The sequence below is a fragment of the Macrotis lagotis genome, chromosome 7 (genome assembly GCF_037893015.1).
Source record: "Macrotis lagotis isolate mMagLag1 chromosome 7, bilby.v1.9.chrom.fasta, whole genome shotgun sequence".
Taxonomy (NCBI): domain Eukaryota; kingdom Metazoa; phylum Chordata; class Mammalia; order Peramelemorphia; family Peramelidae; genus Macrotis; species Macrotis lagotis.
This window is the reverse complement of record NC_133664.1, coordinates 40,367,077-40,390,887: the sequence shown is the minus strand read 5'-3', so window position 1 is coordinate 40,390,887 and position 23,811 is coordinate 40,367,077. Positions and strand designations below refer to the sequence as shown.

The 23,811-nt window shown below is 41.4% G+C and overlaps 1 protein-coding gene across 2 annotated transcripts in view; it reads left to right on the top strand.

The window, feature by feature from the left end:
• Positions 1-10,723: 10,723 nt before the first annotated feature.
• Positions 10,724-23,811, top strand: part of NPHP3 (nephrocystin 3) — a 45,746-nt gene continuing 32,658 nt past the window's right edge. For both annotated transcript variants that reach the window (XM_074195823.1, XM_074195822.1), the window contains exons 1-5: positions 10,724-11,122; positions 17,310-17,435; positions 18,386-18,536; positions 19,968-20,120; positions 22,439-22,572. In XM_074195823.1, coding sequence (XP_074051924.1) covers positions 10,724-11,122; positions 17,310-17,435; positions 18,386-18,536; positions 19,968-20,120; positions 22,439-22,572 — 963 coding nt within the window. The remainder of the gene's footprint in view (positions 11,123-17,309; positions 17,436-18,385; positions 18,537-19,967; positions 20,121-22,438; positions 22,573-23,811) is intronic.

Genomic DNA, 23,811 nt, shown 5'->3' with positions numbered 1-23,811 from the left:
AGTTTTCAAAATTCATATTTTTGTAAGATTTTGAGTTCCACATTTTTCTACCTCCCTGCCTTCCTTCCTCCCTCCCCATGACAAAGAGTAATCTGATATGGGTTATACATATTACAATTATATTTAATATATTTCCATATAAGTCTTTTAAACATTTTCAAAGGACCAGTAGTGATACATAAGGGACTGTACTGGTGTTTATGGATACAAAGATACAAATGAAATAGTGTCTACTTTCAAGAAGTTTATATTCTTCTTAGGACAAGGCAACAAACATATTTTATTAAACACTTATCAGCCACAGTGCCAAGTGCTGAGAATATAAATATAAGTGAAAAGAAAGATAATTCCTGCTTTCAAGAAGCTTGCATTCTAATGAGAGAAAACAACATTTAAAAGGGAGCTGAAGGAAAGTTGAGGAGAGAGAGAATACACCTGAGTGGAGGCATAGAGAATTCCAGAGGCAGAAGCACAGTAGGGAAGAAAATAAGACTAGGGCAACCTGGGTCCATTCTCAAAATAGATAATTCCAGAAGGAACTCATCAATGTAGTTGTAGGTCCTCTCAGCAGTTCAAAGAGCTAGGACAATCCTGGAAAACCTGTTATGGACAATGTTATTCACATCCAGAGGAAGAAAAACAAAACAAAAAACCTTATAGAATCTAAATGAACACTACATTCACTTATTTAAAATTTTTCTTATATTTTTCTTTCCTATCTCATGGTTTTCTTTCTTTTCCTTAGTCCTAATTCCTCATACAGAAAATGACTAATCTGTAAACATATTAAACACAAATGTATATATATACAATGCTCACCAGACTGCTCACTGCTGAGGGGAGGGGGGGTGGTAAGGGAGGGGAAAAGGATATTATTTAGCTTATAAATATGTATATGCATGTGAATGAATGTTGAAAAACTTTCATAACATATAATTGAAAAAATAAAATAAAATATCAATTCGGAAGAATTCAACAATGAGAGAGTAGGGGCAGCATCACAGAAAGATGGTCCAGGGAGAGAAGGCTCTTGGACAAAGTAGAAGGGAGATGCTATCAACTGAGAATTGCAAAAGAGATTAAGGAAGACTGAAAAAGGTGAAATCAGAGCTGAGTCATCAAAGAAAGCAAGGAATATGAAAGACAAGGATATAGCCTGGGAAGGATTTTGTAAATACATAGAAGTAAGAGAGCAAATACAGTTACCCCTTTCACATATTGTGGGGCACAGGGCCTGATCTTAGATTCCTGTAGAAGTTTTTGGCCTTCCTGTCATACCAGAGAAGTCTGACTTCTTTTCTTCCTTTTTTTTTGTAAATGGAGTGTTATTGCAAAAATTTGGGTCAAGTGTTTGGACATAGGCTCTGTGTTATCCAGGTCATCACTGGCTTCTGTAAAACTCCCCCAAAATTTCCATTTAATTTCTTACATTGACCTCTGATTTACGGAAATCATGAAAATTGTCATGTGGAAGAGATAGCTGTATAGACTGGGGGAAATGGTGTACTAGTTCAGCTTAACCAGAACACATTCATGAAGGAGAGAGGAATTAAGGAGAGTTGAAATGAGAAATGAACATTTTTCTGGATAATGGGACTTTTGTGCTTTACATTTATAGTGTTCCTAGAAACAACAGAAAAAGAAGGGCATGTAACCAATGAACAGACCACAGAAATAGGACCGACAGAATGTTAAAAGTTTTAGTGCAAGTCAGTCAGTCAACAAGCATCTATTAAGCTCCTATTATTAGCCAGACCCTGTGCCGAGCCTCCAAAGCACTGGATAAATCTTTTCTGGAGACTTTATCAGAGGATTTTGTTAAAAACAAAAATGGATTGTGACTTTCATGGTTCAAAGGAGTAATGGCAATAATGAGACCACACACCAACTAAAGATGCTAATGCTCATCCTTTGATTGATCCAACATTAACTTTTGAAGATTTAGTCATCTGAGAGAATAGACAACTGATTTAACTATAGAAGCATTCTAAAAACTTCTACTTGTAAAATGAATGGTAAAAATTATCTAGGTAATAATTATAAAATATAAAATACTATTAAAAGCAATATTCCAACTTACTATCAAAAACTAACTCAATCGGGAGCAATTTTGGGCTGTCTGCAAAGGAGAGTGCCATCTGTATCCAGATAAGATCCCTGGAGTTTGAACAAAGTTCAAGGGCTATTCCCTTTAATTTAGAAAAACACAGATATCTTATTGTCTGATCTTCTTACCTCTTAGACTCCTTGTCTCTTCTCTAAGGATATGATTTCTCTCTCATCACACTCAATTTGGATCAAGGTCCAACATGGAAACAAAGTAAAGACTGACAGATTGCTTTCCATGGGGGTGGGGGTGGGGGGAGGGAAGTAAGATGGGGGGGAATTGTAAAACTCAAATAATATCTTTAATAAAAATTAATTTAAAAAAACTATTTGACTTCGTGTTTGGTTCATTGAAACACTGGGTCAATGGGTCCAGTGTTAAAAATTTGCTCCCCACATGGACCAGCTCATTCTGCTCCAATATGTGGCCTCTTGACTGTAGCCAACCATCTTGCAAGTTAAGTATTGATGGGACTATGGATGCATGAGCACTGTCTTCTGTTACTGAAAAAACAGCTCAGAATATACCAACATGTGAGTGTATATGGGGTTGTGCATTCGCCCCACTGACAGTGGGCAGGTAATATCTATTCCATTCATGAAGGATAATGCATTTCTTTTACAGTCTATTAGCTCTTCTTTGCTAAATCATGCTGACCCCTGGTGGTGGAAAATGTAAAAGATGTGAAATTCAGTAAGGTGGGGACAGATGGGGGGTGCGATGTATAGAATGCTGGGTCTGGAGTCAGGAAGGTCTCAGTTCAAATCTGTCCTCAGACACTTAACAACTGTACCAGGCCCTGGACAAGTCACTTAACTCCTATTTGCCTCAATTCTCCTTCTGTAAAATGGATCCACATTGGAGAAGGAAATGGCAAATCACTCCTGGTCCATGGGGTCACAAAGAGTTGGATATAACTGAACAATTGTAATAAATTAGTCATAGGTTCTTATGTCTTGAGCTGATACTTTTTCCATAGTAGAAGACAAATGAATAATGAATGAAAAAAAGCATCTATGTGAGTTACGTTGTGCTAAACTTAGAAACCAAAATGGAAACCCAAAGTCAGTCTCTGCTCTCAAGGACCTCAGATTTTAATGGGGGGGGGGGGTTCACAGACAAAAGGTTTCAGTTACAAATTAGATGGAAAAAACCCTTGGTTCTTAAGGTGCAGTAGTAATGCATCTTCTATGATATTATTTCCAATGATAAAACTACTTCCATTTCTAATACTTACCCATTTTACAATGCCAAGGATTTGGGGGATGAGAACTTTCCATTCACCGATTCTGAGGTAAGGCAATGGGGAGGTAGAGACAGCAGCACCTTCAGAGGCAGGTGCCAGATCCCATTTCTGCAAGTGTTTATTCCTTAAATGATGGCTACAGAAGCAGATCTGGGAATCACTTAGAATCTTGGATCTTCTCTTTGGGGGAAGATGGTAATGTAGGGAGAGGAGGTGGCTTGACATAAGTCATCTTCTGTCTCTCCCTCAAGGGGCCTTTTAGTTTCAACTAGAGGCTGTTTTGCCTGCTCTGTCATTGGCAAATCATTTTCTACAAGGGTTGATCCTTTGAATGATGCTTGTGGGGACTGGGTTGTGGGCAGGTTCATTGATTTGTGGGACATTGGCTCTTGAGCTTTCTTGCCTCATCACTAGCAGTAAGTGTTGATGGTGGCAATCAAGAAAAGTCATCTTCCACAAAGGTGGCAGTCTAAAATTTGATTTGTGTGGGGGTAGGGGAGAGAAAACATTACTATTCCAAGAACTTTGGGTTTCAGAGTCTTAAGCTGTTCTCTATCAGAGTCTGAAGAGATATGAGGATCAGAGTGGTAGTAATGGCTTAACTGGACTGGCATCTGCTACCACTCTTTCCCTCAGCATACTGTGTACCATGCTACATCTTCATTGGCATGGCATTTGGGAACTGGCAGGAATTCAGTGATCACAGAATCATAGTCTGACACTGAAAAACTAGCTGTTGAGTCCAAAGGTACATTCCCCATTCCCTTTTCCCTAAGGGACCCCTCTGCTTTGGACCCAGGTGTGTGGTCTAAACAGTCATTCTTCAGGGACCTTCCAAAATAAGGAGGAGTTCCCTTTTTCCTCACATTCTGACTTTCTTAAGCCTCCATCATTGTGAGAAGACGCTGTTAGGATTTCACAGGTATCTGTCAGAACATTACATCACAAAGTAGAGGTCTCTGGGCTATTAATTAGGCTAAAAACACAAGCCAGGGTGGCTAGATGGCGCAGTGGATAGAGAACTAGCCTTGGAGTCAGGAGTACCTGAGTTCAAATCTGGCCTCAGACACTTAATAATTACCTAGCTGTGTGGCCTTGGGCAAGCCACTTAACCCTATTGCCTTGCAAAAAAACAAAACAAAACACAAGCCTACATGCAGGAATGTGGAAGACAAAAGTAAAGATAAAATAAATGACTCTAGTCAATCATCCAACTGAAAGAGTTCTCCTAGACCAACCTGTGCCTGTGCTAAGATCAGGCCAAAGCCAGCTCAAACTTGTCAGGGGTGTCTCTGATCCTTCACAAGTCTGCATCTTAATAAGTTTCATGCATAGTAACTTATACAAGCATCATATGACTGGGGGGGACATATTAAGGAGGGACATGGACTGGGTATATCAATTAGATTGTACCCCTGATGACTAAGAGCAGTGCCTGGCTCTGAAAGGAAAAGTTTTTTCAGTCATATATAAGATTGGACATTATTGCAATTCAGGTCTCTCCTCACTTGGGGGAATACTCATTTCCTGCAAGTAATGTTAAATAAAGAATCTTTCTGTCACTCCAGGCTGTTTCATTATTAGGAGCCAGGTATACATTTGCTAAGAAAAGTCAGAGTCAGACATGACTGAAATGACTAAACAGTGATGTTGGTTGTTATTTTTTGTTCACTAAATCTGTGACCCATTTGGAATTTTTGTAACAAAGATCCTGGAGTGGTTTATCAGTTCCTTCTGAAGCTCATTTTATATCCAAGGGACGAATGCAAATGGGATTAAGTGACTTGACCAGGATTGTACAATTAGTGTCTAAGGCTGGATCTGAATTCAGATTTTCCTCATCCAGGCCCAGAACTTTAGCCACTGCACCACCTGACTGCCCTCAATCATAATGTCCCTGCCCCAACCCTATAAGTTATCACCTTTTCTCCACACCTACTTTGTTATATGTCAGTAAAGAGAGTCCCCTCCTTCTCTTGGTTGCTGGCTTTGTTGAAGTTGCTGGGTCTGCTCTGCTATTACTTATACTCATCACTGATAATAAACTGATCTTGCTCAGAGTCTATACCTCAGTCTACTCTTATGAAATATACCCTAGAGAGATATGACACCAGATTTTCTGAGTCTAGCATCAATTTATCATGTCTTATTTACCTCTCTTATACATGAAAAGACAACAATGTGATATAGTAAACACGATTCCATGATACTTTAGTCAATTTGTACAAGTCAGAGTCTAACCAAGAAAGGACATATTCATTAAACTCGGAATTAAATACATTAAACTGACCAATTGGAATATATTTTCATGCTTTTATTCTTATTTTATATTTATTATGTTAATTATATATAAAATATACATTATATTTAATTTCTTTTAAAATGTAGATACTAGGTTATGTATCTATACCATATGTCCCACCTCTGACACTTGGCTGATTATGTGATCCTTGGCAAATTAATTAACCTTTCTGTGCTCTAACTCTTTAAAAATATAAATGAGAGAGAAGATGTTACCAACATTAGTAGACAGATTTTCGTTTTATGGGAGTATCAATGAAATTACAGGTCTAGTCCCCAGTTTCATGCACAATCTATATATAGAATAAACACAATATATCAGAAAGCATGCATTCTTTCAGATTATTAACTCTGCTCAAGAAAATCACTGATACAGGTGATAGATATCTGCTGTGACCATGTAGTGTTACTTTTGTGATGTGCTTTTCTGAACAAATGAATGAGTCAATATTAGGTGTCATAGTACTAAACTTGGAATTAGACAATTCAAATCTAGCCTCAGACACTTAGTAGGGCAAGCTGCTCATTCTTTCTCAATTTCAGTGTCCTCACTTGTGAAAGAAGATAAAAACACCTACCTCACAAGATTACTAGGAAAAATCAAATGAGATTCATATAAATATATATATAATCTGCATATATATATGTTCAATATACAGGTACATTTATATGCATATAGTCTATATTTGTGTGTATATATGGGGGAAGACATAAAGTGTTTTGAAAAATTTAAAGCCCTATGTAAATATTTGTTATCATCTGTCATCATTTGATCATGATGATCTTACTTGGGAACCCAATTTAGCTTCCCTAGTGATGGCTCATAACTAGTGAAACTTTATGCAGAATACAGCAGAATATTTGAATTACAATATAATATATTCTAATTTAATTGAAGGGGCAATTTAGGTTATGTTTTGAATAAGTAGAAAAGGAAGAGAAAGGCCTAGTGCTCAAGGTAGATGATATAAAGGAATCAGATAACAGAGAAAAAGAAGAATTATGCAGCTCCCATTTTTCTTCTTAGAGAATCATCCTGGCTAAAAAAAATAGGATCAAAATTATAATGCAGAGTTGAAAGTCAAGATAAGTGAAGAGATAGTTAGAAAACACCTAGCTAGTCTAACATGAATTCAAGCTACTTGGCCTGGACAAAAGATACATAGACTAGAGAAAGACTTGAAGATGGGATTCCTTAAACTGCCTTTGAGAAAGCCCTGAGACATACTTCAGGATTGAGTGGACAAACATTGTCTTATTTTCAAAAAAGGGAAGAAGGTAAGGTCTCCTAAATCCAGTCCATTGGGTTTCCTGTCCTGTCCTGGGATGGAGTTCAAGTGAAGACCGGATAACCTCTTGACAGAGCATCATGGGGCAGGTTTATACATTGGATGACCTTACCACTCTAGCATCTGTACTTTGATTATATCACAACCTGGCAAATATATTTTACATTTTCATTTGGATAGCCTCCATGTATTGGCACTAGGTTAGTCAGAAAGTTAGGAAAGCAAGAAGTGCTCTCTGGATCCCTTAAAATAACTTATGGATCCAATTTGCTCATCAAATATTTTGCTTTTGTTTCCATTACTAAATGGATTGTTAAAGTTTAGACACAAGAGCTGAAAATTGACATTTTTGGTGTATATATATATATATATATATATATATATATGAAATATAAATACCTAAAGGGATAGAGATAATAATTCTGTTTTAAGTGCCTTGAGGGGAGGGACATCTAAGCAATAGATTCCATATGGAATAAGAGAGTTTGATGGGACACATTCATTAAATGTAGAAGTGCATGGCAGTCAAGTAGTTAAGGTCATGCAAGTCAGGAAGCATTTATTGGAAGAGAGTTCTAAGCTGGTTCTTGAAGGAAAATTCGGATTGATGGCAAGAAGAGAGATTATATTTCAAGGAAGGTAGAATAGCATTAATCATCATGGAGGTGGAAACAAGTAGTTAAATATGGGTCAAATCAGTCCTGTGAAGAGATGGGCAAGCTCTGTTCCAAAGAGACTCCATTGCCCTTGGCCAATTGAATGAAACACAGGTTCAGATCCCCAAATCTGGAGTGATGGAGACTGCCACTAAGAGGTATCCAGTGTGATAAGGTGACTAATGCTAAAGAAGCCAGCGGGAGAATTTTCTTTTCTTTGTGTAAGGCAGGGCTGCCCTAGAATGGGGCCTCTCGTAGGAGGGGGCCTATTCCTTAAAGCATTTTGGTTCCAACAGTGTCCAGTGAGTTTAGCGGAGTGTTCTAGAGGAGTGGAACAGCATAGACCTCTGAGTGGCAAACTGACTTTGTCATTTTGGTGAATGCCTGTCACCAATAACACCATACCGTTGAGCTTTACTTTCCCGGCAAAAGACTATCACTATAAATAACTGTACTGACAATTAGACCATCCAAAGATATATTTGGATAATCCACGTTATCGCCAATGTCACTATATATTGGTACTTTGCCCCTTATTGTTGGAGCATCATGGTGCCTCACTTATATGGGAGGGACCCACATCCATAAAGTCAAGGACTCCCATAGCATTCAACATCACCAAAAGTCTTGTTTTCCCATCAAATCAGACCAAGACGTGAAACAAGTGTGGAAAAGGCAATGGGAAGGATGTCTCTGCACAACTCTCCTCACTATAATAAACATAATATGCAGGTTCTGTCAACGTATGACAACGTGGTTCTGTTTGATTATGAGTGATGACGCTTATTGTGGAAAAACAAGGAATGAGATCAAGATGGACAAGAATGAATGGAGCCTATTAGGGCGTAAGAGGTGTTTCTGGGATTGTGAAAGATCAGGGGAGATCACACTTAACAGAGAACTGAATTGAGGAGTTTGGATTGGTTCTAAAAAGTAATGGGAAATGACAATCTATTTTGAGTAGAGGAAGGCCATAACTAAATTCTCCATAAGTTGAGAATTTCTCATATTATATATAATCTACAGAAGGGGTTTTATTGCTTTTCTACCCACATAAATAATCTTGGGGATTTCTAACCATTCCTGACTTTTCTCCTTATTTGGAAATTCTTATTTTTGCCTTTTTCTCAGGTGCTTCTCCTTATCCTAGGTGGTATCATAGTTCAAAAAGTGATGGTCCTGGAGTCAATAAGATTCATCTTCACGAGTTCAAATATGGCCTCAGGCACTTACCAGCTGTGTGACCCTGAAATGTTACTTAACCCTATTGACCTCAGTTTCCTCAAGTATAAAATGGAGAAGCAAATGGGCAAGCCGCTCCAGTCTCTTTGCCAAGAAAATCCCAAATAGGGTCATGAAAGGTTAGAAACAACTGAACAACTTATCTTACATTAACTCTGACATCCCATTTCTTCTCCATCTCACCAATCCATCTTCACTACTGCCATCCTTCACGCTACTGCCAAAGCAATCTTCTTAATGCATTACTGCCCGCAGTATGGGCCAGCTGAAAAACCTTAAATGTATCCCCCATGCCAATTAAATAAAATGCTACATCCTTTTTAGATTGTTAGGTGACTCCATAGTACATTGAATGCTAGGCTTGGAGTCAGGAAAAATCATCTTCCTAAGTTGAAATTTGGCCTCAGACACTTTTTAGCTGTGTGGTCTTAGGCAAATCTTTTAACCTCGGTTTCCTCATCTGTAAAATGAGCTGGAGAAAGAAATGAAAAATCACTCCTGAATCTCTTGCCAAAAAAAACCCAAAGGGGGCCATGGGGAGTTAGACATAACTAAACGTATATACATATACCTTAAATGTGTTTATATATTTAAGCTTGAATGCTTACAAATGTGTCAAGTCTTTGAAGCATCCTGTAAATGTATGTGTGTATATTTGTGTGTGTGTGAGAGAGAGAGAGAGACAGAGAGACAGAGACAGAGACAGAGACAAAGAGACTGAGAGAGAGACAGAGGGAGAGACAGAGAGAGACAGAGAGACAGAAAGAGACAGAGACAGAGAGAGAGAGACAGAGAGAGAGAGAGAGACAGAGAGAGAGACAGAGAGACAGAGACAGAGAGAGACAGAGACAAAGAGACAGAGAGAGAGAGAGACAGAGAGAGACAGAGAGAGAGAGAGAGAGAGACAGAGACAGAGAGAGAGACAGAGAGAGACAGAGACAGAGAGAGAGAGAGAGAGAGAGAGAGAGACAGAGAGAGACAGAGACAAAGAGACAGAGAGAGACAGAGAGAGAGACAGAGAGACAGAGACAGAGAGAGACAGAGACAGAGAGAGAGAGAGAGAGAGAGACAGAGAGAGAGAGAGACAGAGAGACAGAGAGAGAATCAAGTACTGGAATTTGTTCTTCAAAAATGCATCTAAAAACCTGTCTGATTTCTCACCTCTGGGTTTTGGACCCTTCTCCGGCTCCCAAGCTAATGGGACTGGGCAAAGTGAGCTTGTGGCTCTGCTCTGGGCAGGAGACATGGGAAGGAAGACCCGCATCCCGAGGCCTGGGGGTGCAGCAGCCCTGCCCGGGCCTGCCCTGAGAGGGATCTTCGGAGCAACTTGAGGATGGAAGGCAGAAGGAGGAGCCGGGGAAGGACATAGTGAGGAGAGATGGAGCAGAGAGGGGGGAGGAGGTGATGGGGAGGAAGGACTGGAGAAGATAGGAAGCGAGGAGGAGGAGAGATGGGAAAGGAAGGAAGAGAGGGCGAGAGATGAAGAGAGAAGGGGTGAGGAGGAGGGAAAGTGGAGAGAGGGAGGAGGAAGGGAGGGAGACAGGAGGAGTCTTGGAGGAAGAAGGGCTGAGGGGGAGCGAGGAACAGGGGAGGAGGAGAGACGGAAAAGGAGGGAGAGGGAGAGGAGGAGATGGGGAGGAGACTTGGGGAAGAAGGGGTGAGGAAGAGGGGGGAAAGAGGAGGAGGAGGAGGAGGAGGAGGAGGAGGAGGGAGGGGGAGGAGGGAGGGGGAGGAGGAGGAGGAGGAGGAGGAGTCTTGGAGGAAGAAGGGCCGCGGAGCAGCGGGGCCTGGAGGAGGGGTTTGGGGCAGCCCCCGAGGCCGCCCGGCCGCGCCCACGAGCCGGGCCCGGTGGAGGGCAGGGGGCGCAGCCGGGGCGGGGGCCATGGGCACGGCCTCGTCCCTGGTGAGCCCCGCGGGCGCGGAGGTGATCGAGGACACGTACGGGGGCGGCGGGGGCGAAGCCTGCGAGATCCCGGTGGAGGTGAAGCCCAAGGCCCGGCTGCTGCGCGGCTCGTTCCGCCGGGCCGGGGCCGGGGCCGGGGCCGGGGCCGCGCCGGCGGGGGCCGGGGCCGGGGCGCGCGGCGCGGCCGGCCTGCTGGGGGCCAGCTTCAAGTCCACCGGCTCGTCCGTGGCCGAGCTGGAGTACGCGGCGGCCGAGTGCGAGCGCCTCAAGAAGGAGTACGACATCTTCCGGGTCAGCAAGAACCAGGAGCTGCTGGCCATGGGCCGCCGGGAGGCCAAGCTGGACACCGAGAACAAGCGGCTGCGGGCCGAGCTGCAGGCGAGCGGCGGCCGGGGGCAGAGCGGGGGCAGAGCGGGGGACTGAGGCCTCGGGGCCAGCCGGGGGGATCCCCAAGGGCAGAGCGGGGAAACTGAGGCCCGGGGGACTGAGGCCCGGGGGGACTGAGGCCCGGGGGACTGAGGCCTCGGAGCCAGGGAGAGAACTATAGATCCAGAGCTGGGGGGGGATCCCCAAGGGCAGAGAGGGAAACTGAGGCCCGGGGGGACTGAGGCCTCGGGCCCAGGGAGAGAACTATAGATCCAGAGCTGGGGGGATCCCCAAGGGCAGAGCGGGAAACTGAGGCCCGGGGGGACTGAGGCCCGGGGGACTGAGGCCCGGGGGACTGAGGCCCGGGGGGACTGAGGCCCGGGGGGACTGAGGCCCGGGGGACTGAGGCCCGGGGGACTGAGGCCCGGGGGGACTGAGGCCTCGGGGGACTGAGGCCTCGGGGCCAGGGAGAGAACTATAGATCCAGAGCTGGGGGGATCCCCAAGGGCAGACCGGGAAACTGAGGCCCCGGGGGGACTGAGGCCTCGGGGCCAGCTGGGGGGATCCCCAAGGGCAGAGCGGGGAAACTGAGGCCCGGGGGACTGAGGCCGGGGGGACTGAGGCCCGGGGGACTGAGGCCCGGGGGACTGAGGCCCGGGGGACTGAGGCCTCGGGGGACTGAGGCCCGGGGGACTGAGGCCTCGGGGGACTGAGGCCTCGGGGGACTGAGGCCCGGGGGACTGAGGCCTCGGGGGACTGAGGCCCGGGGGACTGAGGCCTCGGGGGACTGAGGCCTCGGGGGACTGAGGCCTCGGGGCCAGGGAGAGAACTATAGATTCAGAGCTGGGGGGGATCCCCAAGGACAGAACGGGAAACTGAGGCCCGGGGGAACTGAGGCCTCGGAGCCAGGGAGAGAACTATAGATCTAGAGCTTGGGGGGGATCCCCAAGGGCAGAGCGGGGAAACTGAGGCCCGGGGGGACTGAGGCTCGGAGGGGACTGAGGCCTTGGGGCCAGGGAGAGAACTATAGATCTAGAGCTGGGGGGGATCCCCAAGGGCAGAGCGGGGAAACTGAGGCCCGGGGGGACTGAGGCTCGGAGGGGACTGAGGCCTTGGGGCCAGGGAGAGAACTATAGATCTAGAGCTGGGGGGGATTCCCAAGGGCAGACCGGGAAACCGAGGCCCCGGGGGACTGAGGCTCGGAGGGGACTTAGGCCTTGGAGCCAGGGAGAGAACTATAGACCTAGAGCTGGGGGGATCCCCAAGGGCAGAGTGGGAAACTGAGGCCCCGGGGGACTGAGGCCTCGGAGCCAGGGAGAGAACTATAGATCTAGAGCTGGGGGTGGGGATCCCCAAGGGTAGACAGGGAAACTGAGGCTCAGAGAGGACTGAGTCCTCTGGGATCAGGAAGCAAGTTAAGGCCAGAAAGAGGACTTGGAGCTGGGAGGGATCTCCAAGGTCAGAGAGGGAAAATGAGGCGCAGAGAGGACTATAGCTCCAGAGCACATTCAGCCCAGTTCTCTAATTTTACTGGGGAGGAGACTGAGTCTCAGAGAGGATCAGAGGATCCTATACCTACAGTCGGAATCTCTTTAGTCATTTTGATAATGTCTGTCTTTCATTCTCAAAGACCATGACAATCAGGAAGGTGATGCCATGACAAGCACATGAATTGGAAGTCCCCAACCTCACTTTCTCCTCCAGAGCCACCTGGCTCCAGTGGCCAGATATGAATCAGTATGACTGGAGATGGCCCTGGATGGGGCACAATCAGGGTTAAGGGACTTGCCAAGAGCAACTAGGTGCTGGAATCAGGAGGACCTGAGTTCCAAAGCCAAACCTGAGTCATTTTTCAGATAAGGGAACTGAGGCCTAAGGAGATGAGTTGCCCAAGGTCACTCATGTGATAAGTGGCAGTGGTAAAATTTTAACCCAGGTCCTCTGAATGAGATGGTTAGTACTCTTTCCACTGTACTACATTCTCTGTGAGTTATCTTCCCCACTGTGTCAACTAACCCTTCAAGTCACCTTTGGCAGCTGCTTCCATTCATTCATTCATTCATTCAGGCTACTTCTGCAGCCTTTTAACTTTCCTGTCTATGAAGATATTCTAATTCAATGCAAACACTAACCCTTCTATAACCTATTCTAGCAAGAATTTGCGATCTGAAGGATTGTGCCTGGAAATATTTGGAAGAAAAACAAATATTGCTGCTTAGTTTTATTCCCTTTTAGGGTTTTCTTGACAAAGCTACTGGGGTGGTTTGATCTTTTCATCTCCAGCTCATTTTACAGATGAGGAAACTGAGGCAAGCCAGCCTAAGTAACTTGCCCACAGTCACACAACTGGAAAGTGTCAGAGACTAGATTTGAACTCATGGAGATGAGTCTTCTGTCTCCACATCCAGCCCTCCATCCCCTGTACCACCTAATTGCCCATTGAGATGACTTAATTTTTTACTAGGGAAAAAATTCTTATATGCTCTTACATGGAAAATACATAATTTATTTTATTTCCTATAGAGTGAGGTTCAGAGGGGTTCTTCTGGAATCTAAGGAGTGCAAACTACAAAAGTTTGAATACCACCTATTAGAAGATCTTTCCTGAAAATTCATTCCTCCCTGCTGACTAGCTAACATGATGATAAATGAGACTGATTCTAAGACCATTACCACCTCTATTGGAAAACCTTATCACTTGATAAACCTGTCAGAAGTCGTACACCGCTGGGATGGCCTTTGGGGAGGCCTCCTCCATGTGTATTCTTCCATCCCTTCAGGTCACCTCCCAATGGGTCACAGAGCAAAACTGAAAGCTGCCTTGGCCTTATGTGTCCCCTGTCCTAATAGGCCACCAGAACAAGACTGAAAACTTGTGGCCTTATGTATCCCATGTCCCAGTGGGCTACCAGAGCAATTTAAAAAACTATCATGGCTGGGGCAGCTAGGTGGCTCAGTAGATAGAGCACTGGCCTTGGAGTCAGGAGTACCTGAGTTCAAATCTGGCCTCAGACACTTAATAATTACCTAGCTGTGTGGCCTTGGGCAAGCCACTTAACCCCACTGCCTTGCCAAAAAAAAAAAAAAATTAAAAATGAACTGTCATGATCTTATGTATCCCATATCCCAATAGGCCTTATGTATCCCATATCCCAATAGGCACCAGAGCAAGATTGAAAGCTGTCATGACCTTATGTATCCCATGTCCCAATGGACCACCAAACCAAGACTGAAAGCTGTCATGACCTTATGTATCCCACTGAGGAATTACCCAACAAGAGAACTGAAAAAATGATTGTGTTTTTCTAGACATGTCTCCTCATGGGAGAGTAAGACATTGGAGAAATCACAGAAACACTGAGCACTGTAAGCAACAATGTTGTCCCACAAGTACCTGAAAGGATGACCTGCTTCAACATACCTGACTAGTGGCTGTCTAATTTCTGCTCTCTCCAGGGAGAGAGAATCCACCTCCTCCAGAAGCATTAGCCCATTTCACTTTTGAACAACTAATGTTAGAAAGTTTTTCCCAATATCAAGTCAATTTGTCTCTTTGTAGTCCATGGTTCTTAATTCTGCTCTGGGTGAAACAAAACAGGACTGAGGTGTCCAGCCCCTCCCAAATCCTCTTGTCTCCAGGCTGATCATCCCTTACTCTTACTTGATTTTTCAATATCTTGGAATATGGGATTTTCTTCTCCATAATAGATTTACCACTAAAAGAGTTCCCAGAAATTACAAACCAACTCTCTTATTTTACAAATGAGGAGACCAAGTCCCAGAGCATGAAGTGACATCTTAAGGTCATTTAGAGCAGAATCAAAATTCCCAGATTGTCTGAATTCAAATCTAGTGCCCTTTTTTTTGGGGGGGGGGGGTCAGGCTTTTTAACTCATTAGCGGAAATTCATAAAAAGACTTCTACTGTAATCTGTTTAAGGAAAATGCCAGTCTGTATCTGTAGTACATGTGCCCACCCACATCTGCCTATACCTGTGTTTGGTCTCTCAAAGTCTTGTTAAATCAAGATCCTCTGATCAGTGAACAATTCAAGGAATTATGCTAAAAGCTGGAGATATAAATACAAAATTGAAATAATTCCTATGCTGAGAGCTGACATGCTAATGGGGGAAACATCATGTGATGCACTTCAGTAATTGCAAAAGAAAGACTGTCCCAAAAGTCATGGTGCAGTTGTAAACTTTAGTAGTACAAAATTTAATTGACTTTCAGGGTATCCTTGTGTATATTTTATATGCCTATGTATATATACATATATATGTATGTTATGATATCACCTTCCTTATGTTTTGGTCTTCTTCAAGAACTAAGGACAAACATCATATAAAACACACATATATTGTAGAGGTCTCATCTAGGCCACCCGTCCCCTCATTTTATAGATGAAGAGCCAGTAAGGTAAAATAGTAGCCCTCTGGTTACACAGATAGTAATGGAATAGTGGAAGGAACCTTGACTCTGGAACCAAAAGATCTGAGTTCAAATCCTATCTCTGACATTTAATATCTCTGGGTCCTTGATCAACTTTCCTCAACTGTAAAATTACTAGATTGGACTAATTCATCTCTGAAGTTCCTTTCAGGTTAGATCTAGGATTCTAGGTCCTGGGATTTTTAATAATTAAAGCAATATTTTAACTATCTGAACTCTCTTGAGTTCTAGATAACCCAGGTTTCCAGATTTCTGAAGGTTTGTTCCTATAAGTATTAAAACTTTTTTCTAATTCAATTATTTTGCTTCTATAGAAAATCAATTCCAAAGAACTTTGCCCTCATAAGGAGAACATCTGGAACACAGATGCTATTTGTGATTGCTATTGCTAGATGCTATTTAGATTGATGTATAGCCTAAGACCAAATACTTTCAATACAGGTTTGGAGCCTTCCCAGTAAGTAAAGCACATGCATCTTGGATGAACAGAGATATTGTGATGTCAATTTTTACCACTTCAGAGACCTTTTAGTTTTCCTTTCACTGTCTATCTGGTTCCTGACTGGTTGCAGAATGGTTAAAATTGGCTAAGGCTCTGCAAGTATGTCTGCGTGCCATACTAAATAAATTTCATATCCCTTCACTCAACCTTCAAGATCTTCCATGGCCTAGTACCCTGTCAGGAATCATCTCTAGTTGTCTCGGAGATGTGCCAAATGTCCTACCTATGTCTTGCCACTGAAATCCAGTGACTCTGGAGAAGAGAGTGAGGTTGATGACTTTGCATAGCTCTCCCTCACTTAGATCCAATTTGCTTGCAAGTCAAGACATCATCCTCTTGATTGTCATTGGTCCTCTTTGTCATCTCACAGAGCCCTCATCCTTGTGGGTTACATTCCCTCTTAAGTCTACAGCTGTTTGCCATCCCCAGCAGAAATAGTTCAGTAAATATTATTGACTATTCCATAGACAGAAAAAAGTCGTCTTCAGTAGAAAAAAACAGGACTTTTTACATATATGTGTGCATGTAAACAGAGATATATAAATACATGCATACTCATATTTACATAAATATACACATTAAATATATATACATACATTAATATATATGTTGGACTATGCCAGAATTTATGTTACTTTTTAGTAATATTAGAGGAACCTGCTAATTAGCAGTGATTTGCCTACCCACAGTCCTGTCTGGTGATCACATGTATGAAATATACTAGGATTTTCAAATTCTGGGTTTACCTTGCCCAGAATAAGGGAGAAGGCCCTTGAATCCATCAGTGAGCTGGAAACTGGATAAAATGCCTCTAATTTGACTGGTCAGGATGCTGCTGAGTTTATATGACCTAGTTCACTCTGCTGCTGCTACCAATTCTGCCTAACTTAACTTATTGCTTTTCTCTTCTATCTCTAAGCATCTTATGGCAGTCCCATTAGAGCATCCTTTAAGCTTAGCCAATGAAATGGATCTTTTTTAATTCTCCTTTACAGATGGGGCAAATGAGTCCTAGGAAAACAAAAGAATTGATTCAGTATTCTAAAAGAAAAAGTAAAAAGATCACAATCTCAGCTTGGGGCAATTTAGATAAGAAAGACATCTTCAGTTTGGAGAGATGTCTTGTTTAATGTGTGGTTAAAACTTGTTATATGACCTCTTGTTTTATATGCAATAAAGCAATGCTGAATTGCAATTGTGGAGTGCTGCTACCTGTCAGAAAGACTTGATATCTTTGCTTCTTTAGGCCCTTCAGAAAACTTATCAGAAGATACTTCGAGAAAAGGAAAGTGCTTTAGAAGCTAAATATCAAGCTATGGAAAGAGCAGCAACATTTGAACAGGATAGAGATAAAGTTAAAAGACAATTCAAGGTAAATGCCTTTGATTGTTTTCCTTTATACAATTACAGACATTAAATATATAGGACATTGTGAAAACCATCTTAATAGCATTGTTTCATGTCTGAAATGGAAGGGGCTTTAATCCCTTCCCATGCTTTGCAGATGGGGATGCTCCAAGTGTAGTAAATAAGTAAGCCACTTTTATGGGAGCCAATATCCTTAGCTCTGTTTTTGAGTTCAGAGAATCTTAAAGTTGAATGGGAGTTTTGAGGTTATCTAGTCCAGCCTTCAACACCATGTAGGAATTTGATTTAAGTAACATGGAGAAATTCAAGAAGATAAGTGATCCCTTTTAGGCAGTCAATAAACATTTTTAAGGAAGCTGTTATAGTCCAGATACTGTGCAAAGTGCTAGGGATACAGAAAAAGGCAAAAGACAGTCCTACTCTCAAAGTCACTATAATCTAATGGGGGAGACAACATGGAAGCTACTATTTTTTCAAATGAGTTATATCTGGAATAAATTCGAAATAAGCAGCAGAAGGAAGGTACTAGCCTTGAGGGGATAAGGAAAGTTTTCTCTTAGATGATGATTTTTTAGCTGGGACTTAAAGAAAGTCAGAGAAATGAGGAAGTAAAAAGTAGGAGGAGGAATATTCCAGGCATGGGAAACAGTCCTTGAAAATATTCTGGAGAGAGCGTATCTTGTATGAGGAGCAATAAAGAGGCCAAAGTCACAGGATCACAGAGTATGAGAGACAAGGAAGTTATAGAAAAATTGAAAAGCATTGGACAGGGTCAAGTTATGAAGGTCATTGAATGAGAAATGAGGTTATACAGGAAAAACTAAAAGACCTGGGGTTATTCAGTTTACAAAAGAGAAGATTTTGGTTTCATATATAAATATTTTTTATGAAATATCCTTAGATCATCAGTCAACATTTTAGTAATGAAAAATATTTTTTAAATTATTTCTATAGATTTTTAGGGAAACTAAAGAGAATGAAATTCAGGACCTGTTAAGAGCCAAACGAGAATTAGAGACTAAACTTCAGAGACTCCAGGCTCAAGGCATCCAGGTCTTTGATCCTGAGGAGTCTGATTCTGATGACAATTGCACAGATGTCACGGGTAAGATATCTGAATGCTATCTATAATATTAGTGAAGAGTTGGTATTTAAAAATCATAATCTAGTTCTTCATAACATGATGCAATGGAAAAGTTCCTTTTAATTGCAACCTCAGCTTTCTAGAACAGATGTCAAACTCACTTCCGGGAGCAGGAACCAGATAACAATGTAATTGGGAAATGTTTAACTAAACAAATATAAATACAATCCAACATATATAATGTTACTTTGTGGTTTTCTAAGCTAGTATATGGCTACAGTCCATACTTTCTATTTAAGTGTGATACATCTGACCTAGAACACATCCAGAACCTTCAAATAAGTTGTTTTTCTAAAGGAGACAGTACCTTTGAGTAGCGAAAATACCCAAAAATATCCATGAAGTTCATTCCCAGAAGTTTACCGTGTAATTTACTCCCAGAAGAGCTCCATCAGGTCCTTAATCTGAGACAATTAATTCTTAATTTAAATACAGTTCTTAGAAGCCCATTGAACCATAAAACCAGTGGGCCATGATTGCTAAGAACAGTTATACCAATAGTAACAAAAGAAAAAAAATATTAAAAAAACAAAACAGATGCAAGATTGTAAAATGCATAGTAGTGTGTCTATATTTAGCATAACATTGTAGAGTCACATGCAGAAGACATCTCTATCGTAGCCCGGTATAGCAATTGATGATCATAATGATGAACCTGAATTGTTAATAAAAACTAAAGTTATATACAGTTTCCTCTGTTTGAGAAAGCAGAATTATATTTGAAATATTTATCTTTAAAATGTATAAAATTTTAATGTTTTGGTTTTTAAAGGGATGACCAGTTATTTAGAAAATCATGTAAAGCATCTCATTCTGATGATGTAGTATAAATGAAGTGATACATATTAAAGTTTTAAGTTTTAAACCATATTGTAAAGTTGTAATTTTTCAAATGAATTGCCTAGATCACTTTTGGAGTAGCTCCTTTATCTTTGCAAAAGTTCCTTGTTTATATAAAGAATCTGATCACATTCAAAAACTTTTGATATAGGTTTGTTTAGATATAAATGTAGAAGAGGGAAATGTAGCAATTCTCAATATTATGAAATAGGTAAAAAAAGGAATAAGATTGGCCTCTTTATCCTTAGTTTACTTGTATACTGAGACATTTAATAACTACGGTCTGCTTGGTTATTTAATGTGTACAGATGGTTAGGCCATTAGGGGCTCTTCTACCTACTAACCTAAGTGTTCAGATACTAATTGTCTCTACTTTAGATGGGTCGGGTTAACATAGTTTTGGTATCTCATAGCTCTGTACAAGTAATAGGAATTTTTTAAAAATAAATATGATAAGTAAATAAGAAACTAGTAAAGAAAATAGAATAGCAAAATTTTTAGCAGGTTTTTTCTATAATTTGGTTTTTTCAAAAGAAAGTTGTTTTTTTTAAGCTACTGGAACGCAATGTGACTACTGGCGTGGTGGTGCTTTGGGGAGTGAGCCTTCCATAGGCAGTATGATGCAACTTCAACAGTCTCACAGGGGACCCGAGTTTGCCCATAGTTCTATAGATGTAGAAGGACCATTTGCAAATGTTAATCGAGGTAAGATACACCATGTTGTTTTGTTTGTTTCAACTAACTTGATTGGCCCAAGACTGAATATTCCTATAATGTACCTTTTTACATGAGTGTAGGATTGATTTTTTCCTGAAATGATCATAGATCTACATTTCATTGTCCATAGGGTAGCCCTGTGTGGTAGTCTATCTTTGCAATATAGCTACCCAGAGTTTAGGGGTGCAAGGGGTGGCAAAGAAACAGTGATCCTCTATGGCTTACATAGAGTCTTACCACTTTAAACATGTAGGGCAGCAGAGTTCAATAAATGTCTTCTTTAAGATGTGTCCAAGGATCATGTTTCTACCCTTGAATTTGTTAACAGTGCAATAGAACATCAAGATTATAGACAATAAGGGGTTTGACCCTACTTGTTTTATTCCTTGCAGAATGGGAGCTAGAATCATGAAGTGGGTGGCCAATTTGTGAGCTCTGAGTTTTAGTAAATGACTTGTTGAATCTTTGAAATGAGCTTTCTGGGGAGGGGGGTGCAGCTAGGTGGCACAGTGGATAGAGCACCTGTCCTGGAGTCAAGAGGACCTGAGTTCAAATCCGACCTCAGACACTTAATAATTACCTAGCTGTGTAACCTTGGGCAAGTCACTTAACCCCATTGCCTTGCAAAAACAAACAAACAAAAAGAAATGAGCTTTCTCTTAAATTGAGTATAGTATGGTTAGGAGAAAATCTCTTGTCAAACAGATGCACTATATTAATATGTAAATGAGTTTTGTTTTTATTATTTCTCCAACCATTCCAGTGCCTATGGCTTCAATATAAATGTCAGTAGTATTTTGCAAAAAAAATTGTCTTTGAAAACAAGAATAGCATTTTTACTAAAGTCAAGGAACATATATATCAGTCTCCTCTTAGAAAAAGAAAGGGGGAGATATGGCATGGTCTCTGTGTATCTTGGTTTTGTTTAACTATTTTTCTTTGTTATAAGAAAATTGAGGCATTTAGAGGAAGGCATGTCCAAAAATGTTCAAAATTTAGAGGAAGGCATGACTGTGATATATAAAAAAAGGCATTAATAAAAATTTAATGATCTTTTAACCAAATATCAGATAATTCCATGTCCCTTTTATTCTTTTATTTTATTAATGCCCATCTTGGAAACAATGTAGTTTGTAGTTCAATTGTTCCAGTCATGTCCAACTCTTAATGACCCCATTTGGGGTTTTCCTGGCAGAGATCCTGTAATGGTTTGTCATTTCCTTCGCTAGTTCACTCTACAGATAAGAAAACTGAGGCAGATAGGGTTAAGTGACTTTTTTTTTTTAGGTTTTTGCAAGGCAAATGGGGTTAAGTGGCTTGCCCAAGGCCACACAGCTAGGTCATTATTAAGTATCTGAGACTGGGTATGAACCCAGGTACTCCTGACTCGAGGGCCGGTGCTCTATCCACTGTGCCACCTAGCCGCCCCATGGGTTAAGTGACTTTCAGGGTCACCCAGCTAAGTATCTGAGGCCAATGTAGTTCCATCATCACCAGTTAGGTAAACCCACACAACATAGGAGGAACCTGACTTGATCAACTTGATAACTGAGAAAATGGCCTACCTTAACCTTTATCTAAAGTTGGTTGAAGTTTTCTTGAAGGAGCAATCTTAGTAGGAGTTGACATCTTTGGACGGGACCCTCAATGAGTCTCATTACCCCAGATTTCAATATAAAGGGGGTTATTAATGACTCCTAGTGCAGTTTACTGATCTAAAAGATCATTTCTATGTTAACAAATATCCAAAGAATCTGTTGAAGATTTTTTGAAGTTGGAAGGCAGTATGGATTAGTTAATCGAATGCTAAACTTGAAGCTAGGAAGACTGGGTTTGAATTCTGTCACAAGTAGTTGCCAGCTGAGGGTCTCTGAGTAAGTGACTAAGCCCCTCTCTGCATTGTTTCCTCCTCTAAAATGAGGGTCATTGGGGCAGCTAGGTGGCGCAGTGAATAGAGCACCGGCCTTGGAGTCAGGAGTACCTGGATTCAAATCTGACCTCAGACACTTAATAATTACCTAGCCATGTGGCCTTGGACAAGCTACTTAACCCCATTGCCTTGAAAAATCTAAATAAACAAACAAACAAATAAATAAATAAATAAATAAGATGAGAGTCGTTATATTCATAGTTCTGACCTCAGAGGGTCATTTTGATGCTCAAATGAAGTACTCTCTGAAAAATGCTTTGCAAATTTTAAAGTACAGTTAAAAACAGCAGTTATTATTATTATGGGCTGCTACTTGAACATCATTTGAAAGACTGGCAGTTTTTCTAGGAAACACTCATATTTTCTTTGTTTACAGATGACTGGGATGCTGCTGTAGCCAGTTTATTGCAAGTTACTCCATTGTTCTCACATTCTTTATGGAGTAACACAGTCAGATGTTACCTCATCAATACAGATGAAACGCAACCCGAAATGGACATTTTTTTGAGGGTGAGTATCTTATAAAATGTGGGTTCACGGAAATGAATTCTGTCTGTCCCCTTTTAGAGATCTAACCCAACCACTTCTAATACAAATAATAGTTTATCTTCTGTAGTAAGAAAGCTAGTCCTATAGGGGCTTGGTGACCAAGGCAATTTTGGGGAGAAAAGACTGGACACAACTGATCAGCAGCTGAAGCCTCCTCTGTATGTTGTATCCCCCATTAGAATTTGAGGCTCTTAAGAACGGATCGGGCAGCTAGGTGGCATAGTGGATAAGACACCAGCCCTGGAGTCAGGAGTACCTGGGCTCAAATCCTGTCTCAGACACTTAATAATTACCTAGCTGTGTGGCCTTGGGCAAGCCACTTAACCCCATTTGCCTTGCAAAAACCTAAAAAAAAAAAAAAGACCAGGGATCATCTCTTCTTTTCTTTTTTGGTTCTCTAGTGCTTAGCATGGTGATTTATACATAGTAAGTGTTTAATGAATTCTTTTTCATTCATTCATTTCTTTCAGATTTCTTGCAGACACTCACATTTGTACCCTGTCTGGCCCCTTTCCCATTTCCTTTTCTGGTTCTTCTTCTCTCCTTTTCTAGTAGGGTTAAATCAGCTTCTGTCACTTTTTTTGGTTCTTGTTGCAAGGCTTGGGAAGGACAGGATATTGTTCTTAAACAAAACCAAGATACACAGAGACCATGTCATAGCTCCCCTTTCTTTTTCTAAAAGGAGATTGACATAGATTCCTTGACTTCAGTAAAAAACGCTGCACTTAGTTTCAAAGACATTTTTTTGTAAAATACTACTGTACTCTCTCCTTGAAGTTCCCTAACCTAGAAGCATCCCCAGGTAGAGGAAGACCCAGTTCCTGTTCCCTGACCCTCAATTATCTGGGTAGGGAGTTCTTATTGATAAAATTCTTCTACCGGGGACCCCTCTGCAACATAAAGGCTTAGATCAGAGACTATTAGCCTGGGGTCCATGAACACCTAGAGGAAATAAATAAATTTCAGGTGATTTTGGGTAGAAAAAATACATTTATTTCAATATAATTGGTTTCATTTTGTTTTTCTTTGTATTTTCTTTTATGCATTTAAGAATATTCCTCTGGAAGTATCTCCATAAACTTCACAAAACTGCCAGAGTTCCATGACACCAAAAAAAAAAAAAACCTTATCTTAGGTACTTGCCAACATCATAACTATTATTACTAGAGAACTGTTCTCCAAGTTTTTTCATAAGGAAAT